This window comes from Artibeus jamaicensis, unplaced genomic scaffold (genome assembly GCF_021234435.1).
Source record: "Artibeus jamaicensis isolate MK-2021 breed Jamaican fruit bat unplaced genomic scaffold, CSHL_Jam_final contig_519, whole genome shotgun sequence".
NCBI classification, from domain to species: Eukaryota; Metazoa; Chordata; class Mammalia; order Chiroptera; family Phyllostomidae; genus Artibeus; species Artibeus jamaicensis.
Window position 1 is genome coordinate 31,858,306 of NW_026521871.1, and position 22,707 is coordinate 31,881,012.

General features: G+C 37.3%; 1 protein-coding gene across 8 annotated transcripts in view; it reads right to left on the reverse strand.

Moving 5' to 3' along the window:
• ANKRD28 (ankyrin repeat domain 28) overlaps positions 1-22,707 on the reverse strand; it is a 201,318-nt gene that overhangs the window by 40,001 nt on the left and 138,610 nt on the right. For all 8 annotated transcript variants that reach the window (XM_037143954.2, XM_037143950.2, XM_037143952.2 and 5 more), the window contains 4 exons: positions 18,312-18,512; positions 16,667-16,754; positions 8,036-8,178; positions 5,167-5,379 (listed from right to left, as the gene is read on the reverse strand). In XM_037143954.2, coding sequence (XP_036999849.2) covers positions 5,167-5,379; positions 8,036-8,178; positions 16,667-16,754; positions 18,312-18,512 — 645 coding nt within the window. The remainder of the gene's footprint in view (positions 1-5,166; positions 5,380-8,035; positions 8,179-16,666; positions 16,755-18,311; positions 18,513-22,707) is intronic.

Genomic DNA, 22,707 nt, shown 5'->3' on the forward strand with positions numbered 1-22,707 from the left:
CTACATACTGATCATAAAAAATACAGCAAAGGAAAAAGAGATTCATATTACCAAGTAAAAAGTTCACCTAAGACATATTAGGAGGGAGGGAAACACATTTATTTCTCTCTGAATTGAAGAGACAATTGGTAGACTTTTTTCTTAAGTCATCTTAACTCATTTTAGAATCACAGAAAAGATTCACCAGAATTCTACGATTTGGTTTCACAGGTGACCATAAACAGCAACGACAACACTCACATATATCACAGTATGTTTTAGTTTTAAATTTTAACAAGTATTTGGGACATTATCTGACCAAAATTTGTTCTTAAAGAACTGTGGGGTAGAAAAGTGTGAATAGAAATGACAAAATGACTGCAGTGGGGCTCATGTTAAGCCACATTATAAAAACCAGACCTATATTGCTTTACACTCCATTCACTTTCCCTCTAAACAGTACTTTGTAGGACAATCAATTCTTATAAAGAAATTAATTACAAACCTAAATTAACATTCCGATTTCTAGTCATTCACAACTTAAGGACAGAAACATCAAAATGGAGAATGGGATACCAACAATTTGATAAGCAATGAGGTGACGAATATAGGAAACACAAGTATTGAATGAAGATACATTCATGAATGAATAGTATACAGCAGGTCCTCAAATAATGCTTTGTTATAATGTTGATGAGATGCTGTAGGAACTTCTGTTTGTATCAAATGGCTTATGGTAGAACTAGTTTCATTACGTCGTTCTGCCTAGTTACAGAAACTACTGATGATGTTTAGTACTGTACATTCTTATTGGTTGAAAACTTACAGTTATCAATAATTTTTATATACTTTCAGAGTAGGAAGGTACTTTCAAAGTCATTAAAACATGGGAAATGTGTTCCAATGAACTTGGCATTAAGAAAATTGGACAACTGCATATAAATGAATCCATACATCCTTAGGTGAGATTAAAGAAACTTATGAAATCTGTTTTTAAACCAATATTATAGGCTGTTGCCTTCAAATATCACATCTGAATTGCTTTATTAAGTGAGCTCTTGTAGCAGGACTGATTCTCTTTTCTGCATTTCAAAATATAGACTTAAAAACAATGAACAGGTACAGCGGTCAACTTGTAAGCACAGACATACGAATCAAATGATTCGTTATAATTAAATTATATTAGATATTCACATATAAATGGTACTATATAAATAGGAAGTCTAATTTTTACTCCTTGTAGGATAGTACCATATAAACAAAAAGAAATGTATAGTAGCTAATGATACAGATCAGTCTCCCTTATTCCATGATATGTAATATTTAATGCACAAAGGTGATTTTATCTACAGGCACTATGAAAATGGGTCTCGTAGAGATTAAAACAATTTCATTGTGTTCTTTTCTTTTGAGGAATGTTAAGATAATATCGCAATTTTTGTTTTTGAAATAGCCTAATCTTCATTATTATTATTAGGCCTTTGAAGAAACAAGAAAGAAATTTACACTCCACCCCAAGATATTTCTCTGAGTCTACATTATCCAAACAGCAGGAATTCTACAAATCAAAACAAGGAGTTCAAACATATTATGAATACATTTTTAGTAATTATTTAAACTATTAACAAAACTTTCAACAGGTGATTTGATTGAGAGCTGAAAACTTTTAAATATCCTTAAAAAAAGATATTTTAATTATAAGCATGCCTTCCTTCTTTGGGTGTAATATATATAAATTTTGTCTCTTAGCTGGGAGTGGGCAATTTAGAGCAATGACCTAATTAGACTCACTGCTACTACAGCTGTCAGAGTGGATCAGTGGCTTCATTAAAGGGCTTCTCTGAGGTTAGAGAGGTAAAAAAAAAAGGACTTATTTCTCTACCAGTCTGAAAGACACTGGCTCATCATATACACAAAAGGAGCTAAAAATCTTATGAAATTAAACCTCTAAAAATTACATTTTAAGCTTAAATGTTTTTACTTATCATAAATGGTTCAATTTTGTCTGTGGGTTTTTTCCCCCACACTGCAAGACATGGTCTGTCAAGGGCTCAAATATAAGTGATCAGTGAAAGCATCTCAGCATATTGAAAGTAATGATTATACAATATAAAGCAGTAACGTTCAAAATCATGGTTGTATATACTTTTTTATAGGCTTATACAGTAAAAGTACATTTATCTTGGCTCCAGAATTTTCACATATTTTAAAAATTCTAATGCTCACTACTGAGAGTAACTATAACTATAACCAAAAAACAAAAAAGCAACTGTCCCTTATATGTAACTCATTGATATGGGTCTAATTTTTATAACATTGTAAAAAATTTCAAACCAGAAAAGTTGAAAAAATATTACAGTGAACACCCATACACATACCACTGAAATTCTACTCTAACATTTTATTGTGTGTGCATTATCACACAGAAATCTCTCCATCTATCATCTAATTATTTGGTGCTTTCCAGAGTCAGTTGCAGAGGACTCAAGATGGTAGAGGAGTAAGTGGAAGCTACACTACTCTCTAACCAGGAACAACCTGAAATTACAACTAACTTGTAGAGAAATCATCCTGAATAACCAACTACATACTAGCTGGAGATTAGTCTTATAACTAAGGACAGAGAGAAGAAGCCACATCACCACAGCGAGACTGGTAGGGAGTGAGGCATGACAGGGCCGGCTGGGCTTCCCATCAGCAGTAGCTGTAGTCCTGGAGGAGTGTTTCAGTGGCTGGGGGGATCCCCCTGAGAAGTGTGGGGTCTAAACACCACACTGGGCTCCCCAGCCTACAGCACCAAAACCAGGAAAGGAACCCAGATAACATTCAGCTATGAAAAGCAGCATGGATTCTGTCTGTCAGGGAGAAATGGCTGGAGACTCCGAGAGCCTCTTAAACGGCCAACACACAAAATTTCATTGGCAGCCACTCACTGTGGGCTACAGCAGAGGAAGGCAGAGTGGACTAAAGACACTGGAGGAGAATTTTTGAGTTGGTGGCTCTGTGGAGAGAACTGAATGGACAGGCAACGGGATCCCTATGCTGAGTCATTCCCCGTACTGCAGAGGCCGTCTTTCTCAGGAAGAGCACTCCCCTCCAAGGGGCATCAGCCTGAGGGGAAACAATAGCCCCACTCACAAGAATTACACCATCCCACCCTGTGGAGCTTAAGCCAGGCTGCTGAGTGCAGTGTGAGAGTCTATCAGTGATTAGCTTAACAACTAGTGGGACCTCTGAGAGCTCTGAGACTAGGCTGACCCTCTTCCAGGACAGGATCGGGTAAAATCCAGCCTTAGTGTGCAGGCTGGTCCACTCTGCACACGCCGAGGCCCAGCAAGAGCCACACGCTATGGCTTGCTGACAGCTCCAAACAGGTTGACAAGGGCCAGTCAGGAGCATCGTCTGACAACTGCATACACCAGAGTCTTTGAAGATCTACCTGATATAAAGAAGCAGACAAATTGGGAAGGCAGAGAAACCAACCCCAAATGAAAGAACAACAGAGTTCGCAAAAGAACTAAATGAAACGGAGCCAAGTAATTTATCAGCAAAAAATCAAACAATACAATTAAAAATGGGCAAAGGACCTGAATACACACTTCTCCAAAGAGGACATATAGATGGCCAATAAATTTATGAAAAATGTTTAGTGTAACTAACCATCAGAGAAATGCAAATTAAAGTGAGATATTATCTCACACCTGTCAGAATGGCTATCATCAGTAAATCAACAAACAAGTGATGGTGAGGGTGTGGAGAAAGGAGAACCCTTTTGTACTGTTGGTGGTAATGCAGACTGGTACAGCCACTGTGGAAAGCAGTGTGGAGATACTTCAAAAAATTAAAAAGGGATCCACCTTTTGACCAGCGAATCCACTTCTGGGAATATATTCATAGGAATCCGAGACAATTAATTTGAAAGAACACAAGCACCCCTATATTCATTGCGGCATTATTTACAATCACTAGATATGGAAGTAGCTCGAGCATCCACTGGCAGATGAGTGGAAAAACAACTATGGAACACTTACACAATGGACTACTACATAGCTGTAAAAAAGAAGAAAAGTTTACCCTTTGTGATAGTATGGATGGACCTGGAGAATATTATGGTGAAATAAGCCAGTCAGAGAAAGACAAGTACCATATGGTTTCACTTATATGTGGAATCTAATGCACAAATTGAACTAGCAAGCAAAACAGAGACAGACTTATAGATGGAGAGCAGATGACAGCTGAGGGGAAGTTTAGAAGGTGGTGGGACTGAGCAAAAAGGACCCATGGACAGGCACGACAGGGTGGTGATTGTGAGGGGTATGGGAGTACGGGGAACTAAATGGTAATGGAAAAAAATACGATATAAAAAAATTAAAAAGGAAAAAGAGACAGTGTAAACAAAAGCATGAAAAATAAAGTAAAAAACAAACATAGCCACCAAGTAAGACGCAGATACCAGTACACATTACCTCTAAGCACTTTGGTATATGTACATTAACTATGACTCACCATTTATTTGGTTTGCTACCTTCTAAGGGAAAATTTACATGCCGTGAAGCATACATACCTTAAAATGTACCACTTCACGAATTTTGACAAATGTTTATGTAACATTAACCTGTCAAAATACATACCATTATCCATTACCACATAATGCTTTCCTATGCCCCTTTACATCAACCCTTCCTCTCACGGGCAACAGCTGTTCTGTTTTTTTTCCAACTACAGATCTGGAACCCCATATAAATGGAATTCTGTCTGTTCTAGACCTTAGCAATCGAAATAGTGTATATATTCTTGTGAAAGGCTTCATTCAGCATAATATTTAAAAATTCACGTATGGTCTTGTGTTAGTAATCTGTTACTTTTTGTTGCCAAATAATATTTGTTATCGATATATTTAAACCAATTTTTTAGATTTTATTCATTTATTTTTAGAGAGAGGGGAAGGGGAGGAGAGAAACATCGATGTGAGAGAGAAATGTCAATTCGCTGCCTCTCGCACACACCTCAAGCAGGGACCAGGCCCGCCACCCAGGTATGTGTCCTGACCAGAATTGAACCGGCAACCTTTGGCTTTGAGGAACAATGTCCAACTAACTGAGCCACGTCCGTCAGGGCTGTTACTGACAATGTTTTAAATAGTGAAAGCCTAATTACTAAAATATGGCTTCTTATTTTGTTTCATACCTTCACGTTGACATCGGCCCCATTGCCTACTAGAAGCTCTAAACACAGTGCTCCATGTGTTGATGCAGCAGCAAAGTGCAAAGGAGTAAATCCTTTTTCATTCTTCTGATTTACATTAGCACCACTGTCTATAAGTTCATTTACTACAACATCTTGTCCATTATAGCAGGCTACATGAAGAGGTGTATTTCCATAGGCATTTGGTTCATTCATCTATTGGGAGAAAAAAATATCAGTGTTAAAGTAGTCTTGCTAATCATCAGTTTTCTGAGTTATTTTAGCAACACTGTGATTGCAACTGAATTATTAAAAGTGAGAAACAGGAATAAGCACACAGGCTTACAGTTCTAAAGTTACTTAAAAATAATGAACGTTAACAACTGCATTTTGGTATCAAGTGGATTTTGTACTTTCAGACAATATAATTCACATGTACAATGTCCACTTCATGACAAAATTGAGTAATTCCAAGAGAGATATTTCAGAAAAATATAAACTAAAATAATGTATTTCTAAAAGCTTTCTAGGCACATTTAGAGAATTAACTTGAAAGAATCATGAAAAAATGAACAAACTGAAAATCTGAGCTATACTGAAAAACACACACATTCTTAGCTTTTTTGCTTGTAATGACAAAAGATTAAAGTTGATAATGTGGTGGAGATTAGGAATTTAAAAAATGAGTGGTGTTTTTTCTCTCTAATACATTTTTTGCAACAAACTTGGGCTTTAGGTATTTTCCAGTCTTGTTGACATTTTACTAAAATGAATGGGCTCAAAAAATATGCTTAATACTGAAAAATAATTTATGTAACTCAAGTTTTTTCTTTTTTCTAATATATAAAATGGGCAAAAGTCTACCTGACTTTTGTGTAGCAAAGAATTTTATTTTTGTCCAAAGAAATGTCTGGACTTTGACCTTGTCTTCTGGGAGGTATTAACATACAGCATACCTAATAGGAGTGTAATTTTTTAGGGAGGGAGCTGGCTATACTGGATCTTAGAGTAGGATTGGCTACAGCTGGTAAGTCTTAGGGTAGGGATGTCCACACCATATAAACCAATCATGTGATTTAGAGTGCGGGCTTGGGTTCCCTTGGTATCACTGGACACAGAAACTGAAATCAATCCTGTGCAATGGGGCACCAATAAAAATACTGGAAACGAAGCTCCAGTGAGTCTTCCTGGTTGGTACATTGTCACACACTGATGCTGGCAGAGTAAGGACTCCTGTCTCCATAGGGAGAGGCCAATGGAAGCTTTGCATGTAGAATACTCCTAGACTCTGCCCTATGTGTCTCTTCTTTCAGCTGATCTTAATTTGTATCTTAGCTGTGTAATGAACCATAACTATATGTATAACAGCTTTTAGTAAGCTTGTTGAGTGATTCTACTGAATTATGGAACCTGAAAGTGGTTTTTGGAAACCCCTCAAACTTTTGGTTAGAAGTAAAGGTAGTCTTGTATGGAGACTGTGCCCTCAAACCTCATAGTTGGCCCCAACTTACCATTTTATTTACTATTTTCTTTTCTCAGATAGCAGGTGACAGAAATTGGAGGAAGTGAAAAAGTAACATGTAACTTTAGTCAAAGTACCTAGATTTCATCACCACAAGAACAGAGTCTCCCTCAGAGCCTCTAGAACTTTGATCTTTGAGATTAAATTTGCTTAAAGTCACTCATTTTGTGGTAATTCATGATGGCAGACCTAGGAAACTAATAAGTCATGCAATTGGAGACCACACGTCACTAAGTGGCTCTAAGTCTGACCACTTATTTCAAAGTGTGTACAAATGTTATTTTATTGCAATAAAATAAATTTTAAAAACTGTACCAGAAAGGAATTTAAAACAGTAATCAGAATCAAGATGGCCTCAGCTATCTAGATCAGGGGTCTTTTAAAGTATTATGTTACTGTAGATACAGAGCTGTAAGAACTGTTCAGATGAAATAAAACTTTCATCTATTTGCATTCTAAAAGATGCCTAACAGTGCACTTAGATTTTTGCAACTTCTCAAGATCCCCACACTTTCAGTAATTACCTGCTTACTTTAGGCAAAGGGATTCATATAGTCCTTAAATTAAGAGACTATTCAGCTCTACAGTCCTGCCATGCATTCTTCGTCCAGCCAAACTACCATCCACTCCTTCTTGTTTGTCTGATCTACACTGCTTTCCTCCAGCAGAGTCTTACCCTTTCTCCTAATTTGCTGCTTTTAATTTGTGTTTTGAAGAACGAGATGAGTTTGTCAGGACTGTACTTAATATAAGAGTAAAGGCACTCTTGGGTGAAAAGTACATTTGCTTAAAGACTGGGTTGCTGTGAAACCTACAGATATAACTTAGCTATCTCAATTCAGGAATCACATATATTCAGATAAAGCAGCAACCCTTCCTAACTTAACCAAATACTTACAATTGATGGGCAAGTACCTCTAGTTTTCCTGCCAGCTTTTGCCAATATCCTGTAACGCTACGGTCATTTAGGAGAATATTAGACTAATTGGGCAAGTAAGACTAACCATAACCTAGCCACCTAAGAAAAATAATCCAAGTGTGTCTGATATGCTGGTTTCCACAGATGAAATGGAGCTACAGGGCCTGGAATATGATGGAGAAATAAAGTTTCTGTCACTCAATCATTCACCTTTGAAATACATTTTACCTCTTAATATACTTTGAGTAACTACATGTCTTAATCAGGCATCGGTGCATTATATTATGTAAAAAGACTATAAATATCTGGTTAAAAGACAAAAAGATTATATGAAATTATCTTTTAAATCTGAAATAACTTCCACCAACAATGAAATCGCCAACATAAAGTGCTCCATTCTTTTATACTGACTGCTCAGTCTATATACATACATCAACTCCCAGATCTAGAAGGTACTTGACTACACTGATCATTCCACTGGAGGATGCAGCGTGAAGAGGTGTATAAGACTTCTTATCCTTGCATGTCACTTCAGCTCCGTGTGCCACAAGTAACTTCACTACTTCAATGTGACCTGAAAATATATTTATGAAGGAAGAAACAGATAAGCATATGAAAAATATCATATATAATCCTAAATATCTTTAATAGAGAAAGGTAAAAATGCAAATTAATTAAAGGATAATGCATGACAGGTTACCAATAAATTGCATTATATTCAGAGAGGATGGAAGAATAAGAATTCGGGATAATTTTTTAAAAGATTTTATTTATTTATCTTTAGAGAGGAAGGGAGGGAGAGAAATATCAACGTATGGTTGCCTCTTGTGGGTCCCCTGCTGGGAACTGGCCTGTAACCCAGGCATGTGCCCTGACTGGGAATTGAACCGCGATTGTGTGGTTCGCAGGCCCGCGCTCAATCCACTGAGCTACACCAGCCAGGGAATTCAGGATAATTTTGAGAGAGGTAATAATGGCAAAAATATATTTAATTATTTTATCTATTGATAAACCTGCAATCTAGAATCCTCCTTTTGCCTAGACCTTGTTATTTTAATGCCTTTTCAAGTTCTGAAGTTAGCTTTCTATGTCTAATTGAAAGACATCAGTTTATGTTTCTCTGCTGTTAGTGGAATCTTATATTTGGAAATCTGGGAGTGACTTTCGGTTGTATCTTAACAATGTTAAGCTTTAAACAACAACAACAACAACAACCTATTTATTTATTTTTAGAGAAAGTGGAAGGAAGGGAGAGAGAGAAAAACATCAACAGGCTGCCTCTCACACGTCCTCAACCGGGGACCTGGCCCCTAATGCAGGTATGTGTCCTCATCGGGAATCAAACCAGCAATCCTTAGGTTCCCAGGCTGGTGCTCCATCCACCGAGGCACACACCAGTTAGAGCAAGAACATTAGGTCTTTTAAACAGGTATCTAAAAATCTCTTTTCCTCCAGCATTTCTACCAAATTTCCCTATCCAACTTAGTTTGTTAAACACTCATATCAACCAGGATAGGCTAGATCATATGTACTGTGGGTTAATGATCAACTCCTACATCTCAGTGAGAAAAACAGATTTTAGTGTGCTTTATGAGTGTTTATAGTAAATAATTAGCATTTTATTTCTCATTAACATTGTAACAGCTCGGCAAGAGGACTCCATTCAGTTGTCCAAGGGCCCAGGTTTATTCAAATGACATCCTGAATGTGGATGGTCACCATGCCAGAAGGTGCCAATAGACTGCAGTCTCAGAGGTGATGTTGCTTTTAATTAATTAGTCAGAACTAGTTTCAGCCCCACCCAACCACACATGGAGGCCGGGCAGGGGAACATGTATCTGGAAGGTGGGAGAATCACTATTCTCCTTTGTAACTTTTCAAATTTTATCACATTAGCTTATACAGTGGCTTCTTCTCCTTCCTTTATTTTCCCCACCTCTGTACCTTTGTTCACAGGATTCCTTCGCTGTGTGGGATGTTCTGCTTGTATGTCTCTTTTCAGTTATTACTACCACTAATTCTTGAAGGCCCATATCAGTTCCCATCTTCCCTGACCAACCATCTCTTATAAGAAGTCTTATAATCCAAAAGCACCATGTATCTATAAATACTATCTAATAAGCATATGATATCCTGTGATGTTCCTTAAACTTGAGACATTATTTAACTAACTCTTTAACTGCTTTTATGTATTAGCTCCCCAAATATGTATCTTCAAAGGCAAATATCACATGCTCTTATGTTATACTTCTTGCTATATTCCATGGGGTCGAGAACAGTATTTATATACAAAACAGGCACTCATTGTTTGTTACATTAAATAAATTGCTCATGATCTTGTGTTTTATATCCCTTCACAGGGAAGAAAATTAAGTTAATAACTATAAAAATAAAGCTTTCAAACACAGGCCTCCTCACTTAACAAAATTAGGCCAGGACATTACAAGTTGCACAAAGAGTAAAGTAGATTTAGTTGTTTATATATAAACTATCAATTAAAGTGATTATTTTCACCTATTTTCCCATCTCAATATGCAAAAGAAATTATTTGTATTTTTAGAAAAAACCTGGCTGGTGTAACTCAGTGGATTAAGTGCGGGCCTGCAAACCAAACAACCACGGTTTGATTCCCAGTCAGGGCACATGCCTGGGTTGCAGGCCAGTTCCCAGCAGGGGATGCATGAGAGGCAAATACACTGATATTTCTCTCCCTCTCTCCTTCCCTTCCCCTCTAAAGATAAGTAAATAAAATCTTAAAAAAAAAAAAAGGAAAAAAAAAGAACACCTATCAAACCAACAGGTGCCAAATTAAATGACTATCATATAAAAGTACTAACTGAAGAAAAAGATTCCTCACTACGCATTACTTTCTGATCCATGGCTCTAGAAAGACAGCTGCTTGGGTTTGTTGTGATGCGGCGAAAACCAGGATTTATAACACCCAGGAGGCACAAACACAGCACAGTTTTTAAAACTGGGCAAATGCATTTTACTCAATATGCCAAAAAGAAACTAAGTCCTTTTTATGTGCAAGACTAGAAGGCCCAGTATACAGCATACTGGAAAAACTGTTCGATATCAACACATCATTCTAAGTAAATGACACAGATCATATTAGTGGTGCATACGAACTGGCAGGTTACTGGAAGTATGAACTGTCCTAACACTCACTAAGCCCTATTTTAAAAGGGGTTTATGCACAAATTTACAATGTTAAAATTGACAAATGTTAGGTTGGCTAAAAAATCCATTTCGTTTTTTCTGTAAAATGACACATTTTTTCAATTTTCAGAATAACTTTATTGATTTCATAATTTGAGTATGTCAGCTATCTCCTGCTATTGACTTCTAGTGGGTAGAAGCCAGGGGTGCTGCCGAACATCTTCCATTCATAAGACAGACCCACAACAAAGAATTATGTGGTCAAAATGTCAATAGTACCAGGAAACTTTTCAAACCACTTTTGACACATTTTGTCAGTCACAGAACTTCCTCAAAACACTTCATGAATCTTTTTTCTTTTTTGGCATTTTAGTTGCATTTTTACCTTCCCTACATTAACAAAGCAAAATACACCGAAAATATTGCTTATTTTTTTCCACCTTCAATATTAAAATGGCTGCACGAAAATTCATCAGTATTGTTGTTTTTTAAAAATGCATACTGAGGACTTCCGCCAAGTTGGAGGCGTAGATGGAAACACTTTGCTTCCTCGCACAACCAAATCTAAAAACAACAAAGTTTTAACAACAATAAATGCAACCAAACCACAGAAAATCAAACAATACGGAGTCCAAAGACAGCAAAATGCTCAGCTAAACCAGTGAGAAAGGTGAAGCCAGCAGCTGAGTGGTCAGGCAAAAACAATCCCCCAACCCTGGCGGTGCGCAAGCAGCCGAGGGCGAGGATCCCAGGTACAGGCTAGCTATGGGAAGGCTCGGGTCCGGCTGGCCGTCTGAGGTCGCACATTTGCTCGCAGATAAACCAGTGAAGAGACGTGCATTGAGACAGACTGCGCAGGCCCCAGCGCAGGGTGCAGGGTGGCGGGCGCAAGCAGTGAAGTGGTGGGATGGACTGGGCAACCGGAGAGGACCGCCATTGCTCCCTCTCTGACCCCACCCCCACATACAGTGTCACAAACCTACGACCTGGGTGGCCCCGCCCTGGTGAACACCCACGGCGCCTCGCCTCTCCTCATACGTAACAGGCACAAACAGATCAAAACATGGCGCAAGAACAACTCAGAGCCCCAGAGCCGATAAATCTAAGCAATGAAGAAATAGCCAAACTTTCAGATGCACAGTTCAAAACACTGGTGATCAGGATGCTCACAGAACTGGTTGATTTTAGTCACAAATTAGAGGAATATATGAAGGCTAAACTAATTGAAATGCACAGGAAACCAAGAGTAATGGAAAGGAAACTGGGACTCAAATCAAGGGAGTAGACCAGAAAGAAGGAAAAAATGACCAAACAGAAAAGGATAAAGAAACAAGAATTCAAAAAAATGAGGAGAGGCTTAGGAACCTCCAGAACATCTTTAAACGTTCCAACATTCGAATTATAGGGGAACCAGAAGGGGAAGAGGAAGAGCAACAAGGGGAAAACTGATTCAAACAAATAATAAAAGAGAACTTCCCCATTCTGGCAAAGGAAATAGACTTCCAGGAAATCCAGGAAGCTCAGAGAGTCTCAAAGAAGGTGGACCCAACAGGGAACACACCAAGGCACATCATCATTACATTAGCCAAGATTAAAATGAAGGAGAGAATCCTAGAAGCAGCAAGACATAAGGGGACAGTCACCTACAAAGGAATTCCCATCAGACTGTCAGCTGATTTCTCAAGAGACCTTACAGGCAAGAAGGGGCTGGAAAGAAGTATTCCAAGTCATGAAAACCAAAGACCTACATCCAAGATTGCTCTATCCAGCAAAGCTGTCATTTAAAATGGAAGGACAGTTAAAGTGCTTCTCAGATAAGATCAAATTCAAGGAGTTCATCATCACCAAGCCCTTATTATATGAAATGTTTAAGGGACTTACCTAAGAAAAAGAATTTAAAAAAGATGAACAGTGAAAGAACAGCAAACTCATAGTTATTAACAACCACACCTAAAACAAAAGCAAATTAAGAGGACAGCTAGATCAGGAGTAAACCATAAATGGAGATCACGTGGAGGGTTAGCAACAGCGAAGTGGGAGAAGGAGAAAGGGAGAGAAGGTTCAGAAAATAAGTAGCACAGACAGTAGATAGAAAATAGGGTGGAGGTTAAGAATAGTAGGGGAAATGCAGAATCTAAAGAACGTGAGACACGTGTTCACGAACTAAAGGGGGGGAATGGTGGGGGAGGGGTGTACAGGGTGGAGAGGAATGAAGGGGGAAATAGAACAAATGTAATGGAATAATCAAGAAAATTTAAAAAAATATTAAAAAATACATACTGATATGACAGCTGTCACAACACAATCTAATAAAATTGTTTCAAATGAAGTTAAAGACAACTAAGCACTACTATAGCCACTGTACAGAAAAATCTAAATGAACTTTTGGGCCAACCCAATGTTTATTTAAGCCTATTTCAGAAATATGGTTGAATTCCTTTAGTGGACCTCTGAAACCATTAATAAGAGTCCTTTCTATAGCCAGTAGGGAAATGACTTATTTTAAAGGAAAAAAGAAAGTTCTAGAGTTAAATCGATGATATTGTCCTAGCTAGGTGAACCCTGTGCCTTCAGGTATGTGTCTTTCTTGTCATTTTATAGAATGCTACCAATGGAACTAGACTAATTCATTTAATTCATCTAGATGTATTTTTATTTTACTTACTTTTAATGATTTTATTTATTTATTTTCAGTGAGAGGGGAAGGGAAGGAGAAAGAGAGGGAAATATCAATGTATGGTTGCCTCTCGCATGCCCCCTACTGGGGAGCTGGCCAGCAACCCAGGCAAATGCCTTGACTGGAAATTGAACCAGTGAACTTTTGGTTTGCAGGCTGCCACTCAATCCACTGAGCCACACCAGCCAGGGCTAGATGTATTTTTAGAAGATGGCATCCATTTGACATGCATGATATACACAACTGTGTAGTCAAAAACAACATCCTTTTATTTATTTATTTTTCAAAAAATATTTTATTTATTTTTTGAGATAGAGGAAGGGAAGGAGAGAGGGAGAGTAACATCAATGTGTGCTTGCCTCTCACATGCCCCTTACTGAGGAACTGGCCCACAACCCAGGTATGTGTCCTAATTGGGAACTGAACCAATTCAATCCCCAATTGGACGCTTTGGTTCATAGACTGGTGCTTCAATCCACTAAGCCACATCAGCCAGGGCTTTTTTTAAAACAACATCTTAAAAAAAATTATATCTTTGCTACCTGGCTGGTGTAGTTAAGTGAATTGAGCATGCTGGCCTGCAAACTGAAAAGCCGCCTGTTCAATTCCCTGTCAGGGCACATGCCTGGGTTTCAGGCCAGGTCCCCATTTGTGGCCATGTGAGAGGCAACCAATTAATGTATTTCTCACACATCAATGTTTCTCTCCCTCTTTCTCCTTCCCTTCCCCTCTCTAAAAATAAATAAACACTAAGTTTAAAAAGTTGTATCTCTGCAATGTGAATTTGGTAAATGTAATTAACTATACTTCAGGAATTTTGAAAATTTCCTACAGTTTTCTTTTGTTCATGAATGTGTAAGTAAAATTAGCTATGTTTACAATTTGTAAGTCTTTATGGAAAGGAAAGGAGGGAGGAAAAAAATGCCATTTCAAATCCACTCAAATTATGCATTTCTTCGAGAAGAAATAATGTAATGAGTTGCTAAAATGTAATTGATACTTATTCAGTACCTTCTATGTAAAAGTCATCTTGGTGACCTGAGATAGAACTTGGTTGGGTATTGCTAAAAGTAATGAAAGCAATAGAAAAGATGAAATGTGTAGAAGGGCCTTTAAATGAAGATTCATGGTAGGAGCAAAACTGGGGTATGGAGTAGGAAATGATCAATTTGTTTTGAGGACAGAGGTGGGACTGGGGAACACTGAGAGAAATCAGGAACAGCATCAAGATGAGAGCAGAGCCTAACAACACAAAAGTAAAAGGGAAGTGTTGACTAGAGGGTAAGACGGCCCCCAGGGCAAATAAGGAAGCCCATGAAAAGTACACTATAAGATCACTACATATAATCCTAATGTCTCTTATGCTGATATTGACAAATTCTCTGAATGTAACCTACAGGTGACAATGGCCTGGACTTAAGGCTCGTCTATTAGGCAAGTCGAGAGCTTCCTACTTTCTTATGTGTTTAGCTCTCTTTAGTACTGAATGCTTAGAACAGCTGAATAGTTTTAGAAGCCAGGCTTTAATAGTCCTCTCTTTCCATGCTTGAAAGAAGGAAGAGACAGGGAAATGAGAATTATGAATTTCTTAATGTTTATGCTCAAAAATTAAATGAACAGTGAGGTCCAAGAAACAGACTATTTTTCAATCCACACGTGGCCTGAAAAGTGACACTTAGTGGATTAAGGAAGACAAAGCCTTCTGAAGGCACATGAGAGACACACCCCAAGCTATTCTGGGAGTTCCACTTTAGAGGGAGATCCACAGGCCATGAGGAAGGAACCTTAGGATGCCATGGGAGACCTCCTTCTGGATGTACACCTTCAATCAACAGAACAAAATCATCCATTACATAACTAGAGGCACAAATCTTTGGTATGAGAAAAATACCAAGAGACCATGATTTTTGGCTTTTGGTTTTCAAAATAGGGACCAAATGCCAACAATATTAGCCTTCATTTTTTATCTCCCTTTACACCCACACTAATGGTCAGGTTTGTAATTAAAAATGGAGCTACTGCTTTTGGTTATTTCTAATATAGGCAGAGGATTTTTCTAGACCTTGAGCTTAATAACAACTAGTTTAAGTTAATTTGTTTTCTTATAATATTCTACTTTAGTTTTTAAAGTTAATAATTTTTCACAGGCTCTTCCTTTAATCTTTTACTTTTAAATGAGATATCGAAAAAGACCAAGCCTAGAGCAGGGAGTAATGAGGATTAGCTATGCCTGTAATCAGGTTATCTGAGTGGTACATCAGGGAATACCAGTGATATACAGATGGTATGTAAGTCCATACATGATTTTTCTGAAGCTAGAGGAGTCAGAATAGCAGAAGCAGAATGAGAGACACAATTTTCAGGGAAGAGAAAAAGCCCTGAACTGCATGGCTGCAAGCAGAGGAATGCTCTCGGTTCTATTTTAAGAAACTTGAAAAACAAAAGCCTGTACCTATGGCTTCCTCCCAGAGGTACAACCCTAGTTTTGCAGGACTTGCAAGGTTTTGTGGCAGACTGTACTTCCCCCCATGCTTAGAGGTCTTCTTTCACCTATAAGACAGTATTTCTACTCTACTCTTTTTGTGCATTTTAAAATACCCTGAGGTAAGGTGATCTGCTTCCTCCCTGGCTGTCCAAGTTACCTCAAGGACCAAAAGCTGCACAGGTTTTGGGTGGTCTGCCCATGACTATTTTCCCATGAGCTCAGTTCATTTTAGAGTGCAATTTTGCAGATCCTGAGATTTTCCCCAAAGCACATATATCATGTTACAGCATAAAAGCTTATACTGTAAGCCTCAGTCTCTTTCTGTGAAATTACTGTTTGTGCCTATTTAATCCAGTATATAGCCCAAAATAATAGGCTTCTTAATGTATTTTCATACCTGTTACCGTAATATTCCCACAAAAACAAGGATGGGTAGGAGAACAGGCTTGTAGCAAACACTAATCTATATTATGTATTCCAGGCTTTGTGTCTAGGATGTTTATCCCATTAAAGGTAAACAGAATTAATTTCAAACAGCTCTTAGGAGAACTGAACCCATGACCTCCTGCTCTGACAAACCTCCCCACTACCAGGCTGGTTCCACTTAGGCAACAAACTCAGATATGGTGTAACTTCTCAATGGCCTAAAAGATGTGACACCAAGTGCAAGAACTAAAATGCACAACTTTTCTTGAATATATAATGTAAACAACAACAAAAAATTTAAAAAGTACATACCCATATAAGCTGCCCAATGGATGGCACGTCTATCTTTCTTGTCAAAAGCATTAATATTGGCACCTCTAGACAGGAGTAATTTGACCATCTGGAATTATAATAAACAGCAATCATAATTCAGAAGTACAACTGTTTGTGAATACCATTTGTGATGAATACTCATCTCAGTCTCTCTGGTACTGAATTTCTAAGTTTATATAAAGGAGCAATAAAATGCTGAAGACCTTTTAACTTAATTCAATAAATACCAGGGTAAAATATGAAAAGGGCTCACTGTAGATGTTACTGAAGTTAGACATCAGTATCTTTTAAAGATACTACTTCGTGCCCTGGTATTTTATGAATAACCAAGTACAAATCTGGAAAGTTTAAGATGAAATACTTAAAAACAGGTTTTATTCCTTTTTTTATAGCCCAAAGTGTTATTAAAATACAAAGCACATTCTCATTCCAGAAATGCCTTAAATTTAATTCATACACAAGTGTGGTGTCCATATTGTGATTAGTCCTAAATATCACTGCACCGTCTGTTTACCTTATCATGTGTCCAAAACAGTATTTCTATTATGCATAACCACATTTTCTGCAGTTTCCCCAACAAACAGAGCATTCCAGATTTCTAAAAGCAATGTGCCTTCTGATCTTAACTGCAGTGGAGGCAAGAATTCTTTGTTGCAAAGGCAGAGAGGAATAGTGAAAACAACACTTCAGCCATTAGCTCTTGGCCAGAGAATCTTCGGGATGTCACTTTACCTCTTTTAGTTTCTGCATCTACAATAAAAATGAAGGACTGGACAAGCTGGCTTCAAAGGTCCTTCTAATTCTGTGTTTCGTTCTTTTCTAAGTCTTCCATGTACACCATAAACCCTACTCTTTGCTATGATAACACCTAGCATTAGATAATGCTTGTTGTATAATTAAATACTTATTTTCTTAAATTGTTTTTTTCTGATGGTCTGTCACCAAAGAATAAACTGTAAGAAAATGTCTTCTAAACTCCACCTTCCTTTGCTACTGTGTTTCTGGGAGGACAATAACTGCTCTTTCTAAATTATTTTTACAATGACAGAACACAGTTTTCACATTGTGTTACAGTTGACAGTGTTATTCTTTGTTTTCCTAGGTTAACTAAGTAGTACATGGTTTGTATCTGATAAATTAATCTCTAAATTTCAGAAAGCTATATGAATTATGAAAGAAGCTTAAGGGCTTACACAGTAAAATTAGACTAAATTAGCAAGATATTTATTTTTGCTTATTTTTATTATGAATTAATGAATGGCTAAAAAAGGAAAGTTCTTTAATAATTGGGGTGAGGGAGTGGGAGGACACAGGGAGAATCACTGTCTAATTCAGTGATTTTCAGTGGGTGTGTGACAAGAGTTTTTAAAACATGAGATAACTGACTATTTAGTCAGAGGAACTGATCTCTTTTCCCTCAGATTGTCAAATTGAAAAATGACAACAGCGAACACAATAGCTGTGCTGTGTGAGTAAGTCAAAATTATACCTATTTTTTGAGGGGGTTAGACGGGCAAAAAATACAATTTTTTGGATCACTGCAGAATTTTAGTATATAATTAGTTAATTTGTGTCAAGAGATGAAAAAGGTTGAAAATCGCTGGTCTAACTGAATGTCACCTACCTCCCCATGTCCACTGAAAGCTGCATGATGTAATGCAGTTCTCCCTGCTCGATCAGACACGTTTACATTACTCAGAAGAGGTACCAAAGCTTCAGCACACTTTACGGCTTTATTAGCAGCAGCTACGTGTAAAGGGGTTTGCCAATTTTTGTCTCGAGCATTAACATCTGCAGAATGCTTCAGAAGTACCTGAACTGCTTCCTAAAATACATAAAGAGTTACAAAACACAAATGAATTAACAGTTTTAGAAGTTTTATTTATATGAAGGAAATAAATTTTATTGAGTAAATAACAACAGTCCTGGTAAAATCTGTTATAAAAAATTAGCTGAAAAAGCACAAAGTATTTTAAACTAAAAGCAGTACTTAGAGCCATACAAGCTGCATTAAGATAAAAAAGTTCCCTTTTCTATCCTCCAATTAAATGCAAAACAATCTATAACAAAATATGCAAGAAGAAATATTAACAAATATTTGTCAAAAATAATCACTGTATCTTGTTTTTCTAGATGGTGAGATAAAATTAATTTGTACTTTCAACAGTTTTAAGGAGATTTATTGCTCTGCCATTAAATATTTAAAACATATTATGTCCTTTAACACACACACACACACACACACACACACACACACACACACACACACAGTCTTTGCTGTGATGCTTCCTGGCAGTAGAGTTGGTACTGACACAGCAATTTAAGAGTTTACTGTTCAAAGGGATTTGCCTCCTAGACGTACAAAGAAAACTTCACAGCACATCTCATGGTAAGATCGTAAGAAATCTGGTATACGCCACAAAAAATAAACAATATAATCAGAACTAAAAAATAATTTTCTCCTTAGAGTACTACTCCTATCTTTGGAAGATGAATGACAAACTATACATATGAAATGGACAAGAATCGGAATAGAATCATCTCAAGTCTTGTAAAACTAACATTCTATTTTCTTAGCTGTAAAGAGGGGATATATCACCTGCCCACCACTTCAGTCTGCTATACAGCAAAAACAAAAGTAGGTTAAGTGTTCAGAAGTGTATAAATATGCAAAGTAGCAAGGAAAATTAAACAAAATACTATTATCTGTGATTCCCATGTAGCTTTTTAAGCCTTTGAAATCAAAAGTAATCAAAATTGTTTCAAATATGAGAAACAGCACAAGTACTTAATAGGTATGGCTGAAGACTGGATAGATGTCCAGTAATCAGTCAACGTGCTAAGGAAATCAGCCAGCTTAAAGATACATATTGAGATCTACCCTCTGATCTCACAATTCCACTCCAGTTACATATTTACTCAAGAGAAATTTCAAAAGACCCATGTAAGAATGTTTATAGGTTTATTCATAACAGCCAAAAACCAGAAATGCAAATGTCCAACAGTAACAAAATGAATAAACAAACTGCTATACAGTCATATAATGAAATACTGCTCAGCAATGAAAGGAATGAACCATTAATATACACAGTAATATGAATGAATCTCAAAAATGTGATGCCGAATATAAGTCAAGACATAAGAGCACATACTGCATGATTCCGTTTCTATAACGTTCTAGAACAGGCAGAACTACTCCATGGTGAGAGAAAGCAGAATATGGATTGCCTCTGAACAGGTAGGGACATGAGGAAACTTGTCGGAGGGATAGAAATCTTTATCTCAAATGGGGAAAAGATCACATGGGTGTATGCGTTTGCCACAGGGGTATCATTTGCCAAAATTCAAGAAAATACACATAAAATCTGTGCATTTCACTGTAAATGATACTTCAATTTTAAAAAGGAATGGGGAAAAGGACACACAGAGGAAGATACATTCCCTATGTATTCTCAAAATTATGAAGAACTACGTACAAACAGTACCAGGATTCTCCATCCTCATCTTTAAGGGTATACTGTACAATACCTGGGGGGAATAAAACTAACACTATACTGGGAAATATCCATAGGTATGTTAAAGATATATGAGAAAATAACTTAAAAAACAAAATGAAGAATTTCTAACAGGATAAACTGGGTAAATACAGCATACTGCAGATGCCAGGCTTGCCTTATTTGTTCCCACTCTGGAATTCCTAATGCATACATTAAAGCTGCTGAAAAGTCTGAAGACTATTTTGTCCCATTAAGCAAGAACAAAAAAAATCATAACTATATAATATTTTTTTCACTGAAAAGCGAGAATCAATCCAGTTTATGGTAGGTGAGGAAAGGTAAGATGGCACCTAAGGAAGGCTGTAAACACCCTGGCTAAGACTCTAGAATTAAGAAAGATCAAAGTCTGAACCCTGGGTCCAATGCTTAGGACTGAACTGTGAAACCTCACAATTTATATGTTAAAACCCTAAACTCCAATATGACTGTACCTGGAGAGATTGTAAGAGAGGAACTTGACAGAACTGGCAGCTGGGAGAGAGGGAGGGAGTAAAGGAGAGACTGATTTTCCTGCCTCCATCTTTCTCTACCATGTGAAGACACAGTGAAAAGGCGGCAGTCTGCAAGTCAGGAAGAGGGCCCCCCCACCAGCAACTGACCCCAATGGATCTTGACCTGGGACTTCTAGTCTTCCAGACTGAGAAAATACATTTCTGTTGTCTAAGCCACCTAGTCTGTGGTATTTTGTTACGTAAGCCCAGGCTGACTAATATAGCCACCATTTACTACTTGGAATTATATGTATAAGATCACAATAGCAGTGATTTTTGAAAGTTCAGAAAAAAACTAAAATCTCTGACGACTGGAGATACAAAACAAATCAAGTGAATTTCTAAAAATTACAAGCCAATGTGCCTGATTTCATATACTAGTAAAATTCTGGATCATATTATCAGCACATTATAAGCATTTAGAAAGTAATGTAGGAATAATCAAGGGTACATACATGGTTTAGCTAATGTTGTCAAAGTGTGCCTTGCCTTTAAAAAACAAAAAGGAAAAGAAAAACCTAGCTAAGTAAGTATCCTATGAGATCAATTTAAATAAGGTTATTGAATATGGGGTGATGACAACAGATTAAATAATTGTATCTAAAGAGTATTTATACATGGCTTGGGGGGGTCAATCAAAAATAGTCTCTATAGCAGTAGCTGTCTTTCACTTTACCTTTTAAGCAATTTTACCACTGATTTGATATACCAGGTCACTAAGCCAGGTATATGAAAAAGAAGGGCAAGCAAATTTGCAAATAAACACAATGCTTGGATGGACTGCTAATGTCTCGCATGATAATAAATTCAGTTATCTTGATAGAATTAATATATAATTCCTGAAGTTAGGTTTAAAAAAAGTCCATCCTCCAGAAGAACCAGTAATGTGATGTGGCTTCTTATAACAACAACAACAAACCAACCACACACACAAAAGCCCTTGTACTCAGAAATCAATTTATTCAGAAGAATACTCCACACTGAAAGAGAGATGGATTGTATGCTATACTTGAAGAATGACAGTCACAATCAGTTGTGCAGACAAGCTGAGGCTGCCAGCCAGTAAGAGCAGGTGTGTTACTAAAGGAGAGTGGAGGAGCTTGGGATATTCAACCTGAAGCAGTCTCTTTCAACCCAGGTTCGGTGAGGGCATTCAGCCCTAGGCATTCACTGTATGCAATGAACTAACTCCTCTACTATGCATCCACAATGGTGTCAGCTATACATGTTCTTAAGAAGATTAAGGGAATAGTTACTCTAGTCCTCTTTTGTAGGGCTTACTTCTCTCATAGCACCTCAAAAACATAAACTAAAAGCTACATAAAATTTTTCCTTTTACATATCCCTCTGTGGTGATGTTTTCTACTAAATGAAACAAGTATGAGCTCTCTTTTCTCTCAGGACGAAATAAAAATAATTAAAAGAACTTTGGTGAAACAGATAAATCTTGATTAGGTTTCCTAGCAGTTTTGCTAATTTTGAGATTTTCTTAAAAAAAAAAAAGAAATAAAAAAATTTTTAAATCTCATTTAAAAAATGACCCTCAGGGTTTACAGAAGTTTTATTTTAATGAAATGGTCACATTTTACAGATGTTTCCCAAAAGCTGAACGATGCTCCATGGTCAGATAAACCAGTTGTATTTGAGCAATCAAACTGAGAAATTAACAGAGAATAATGAGCATTACAGGAGATAGCCAACATACTCAAAATATCCATTATCAATAAAGTTGTTGGTGGAGGGGACTCCTGGCCAAGATGGAGGGACAGTTAGATACACTTTGCCTCCTCGTAAAACCAAAATAACAACAACAAATTTAAAGTAAGAAAATAACCAGAACTGCCAGAAAATGTATGGAAGTCAACTGTATCGAAGTCTGACAACCAAGGACTTTAAGAACAAACATTCATCCAGACTGGTAGAAGAGGTGGAGATGACTTGCAACAAGGCAGTGGATGGCGGAGTAGGTGGT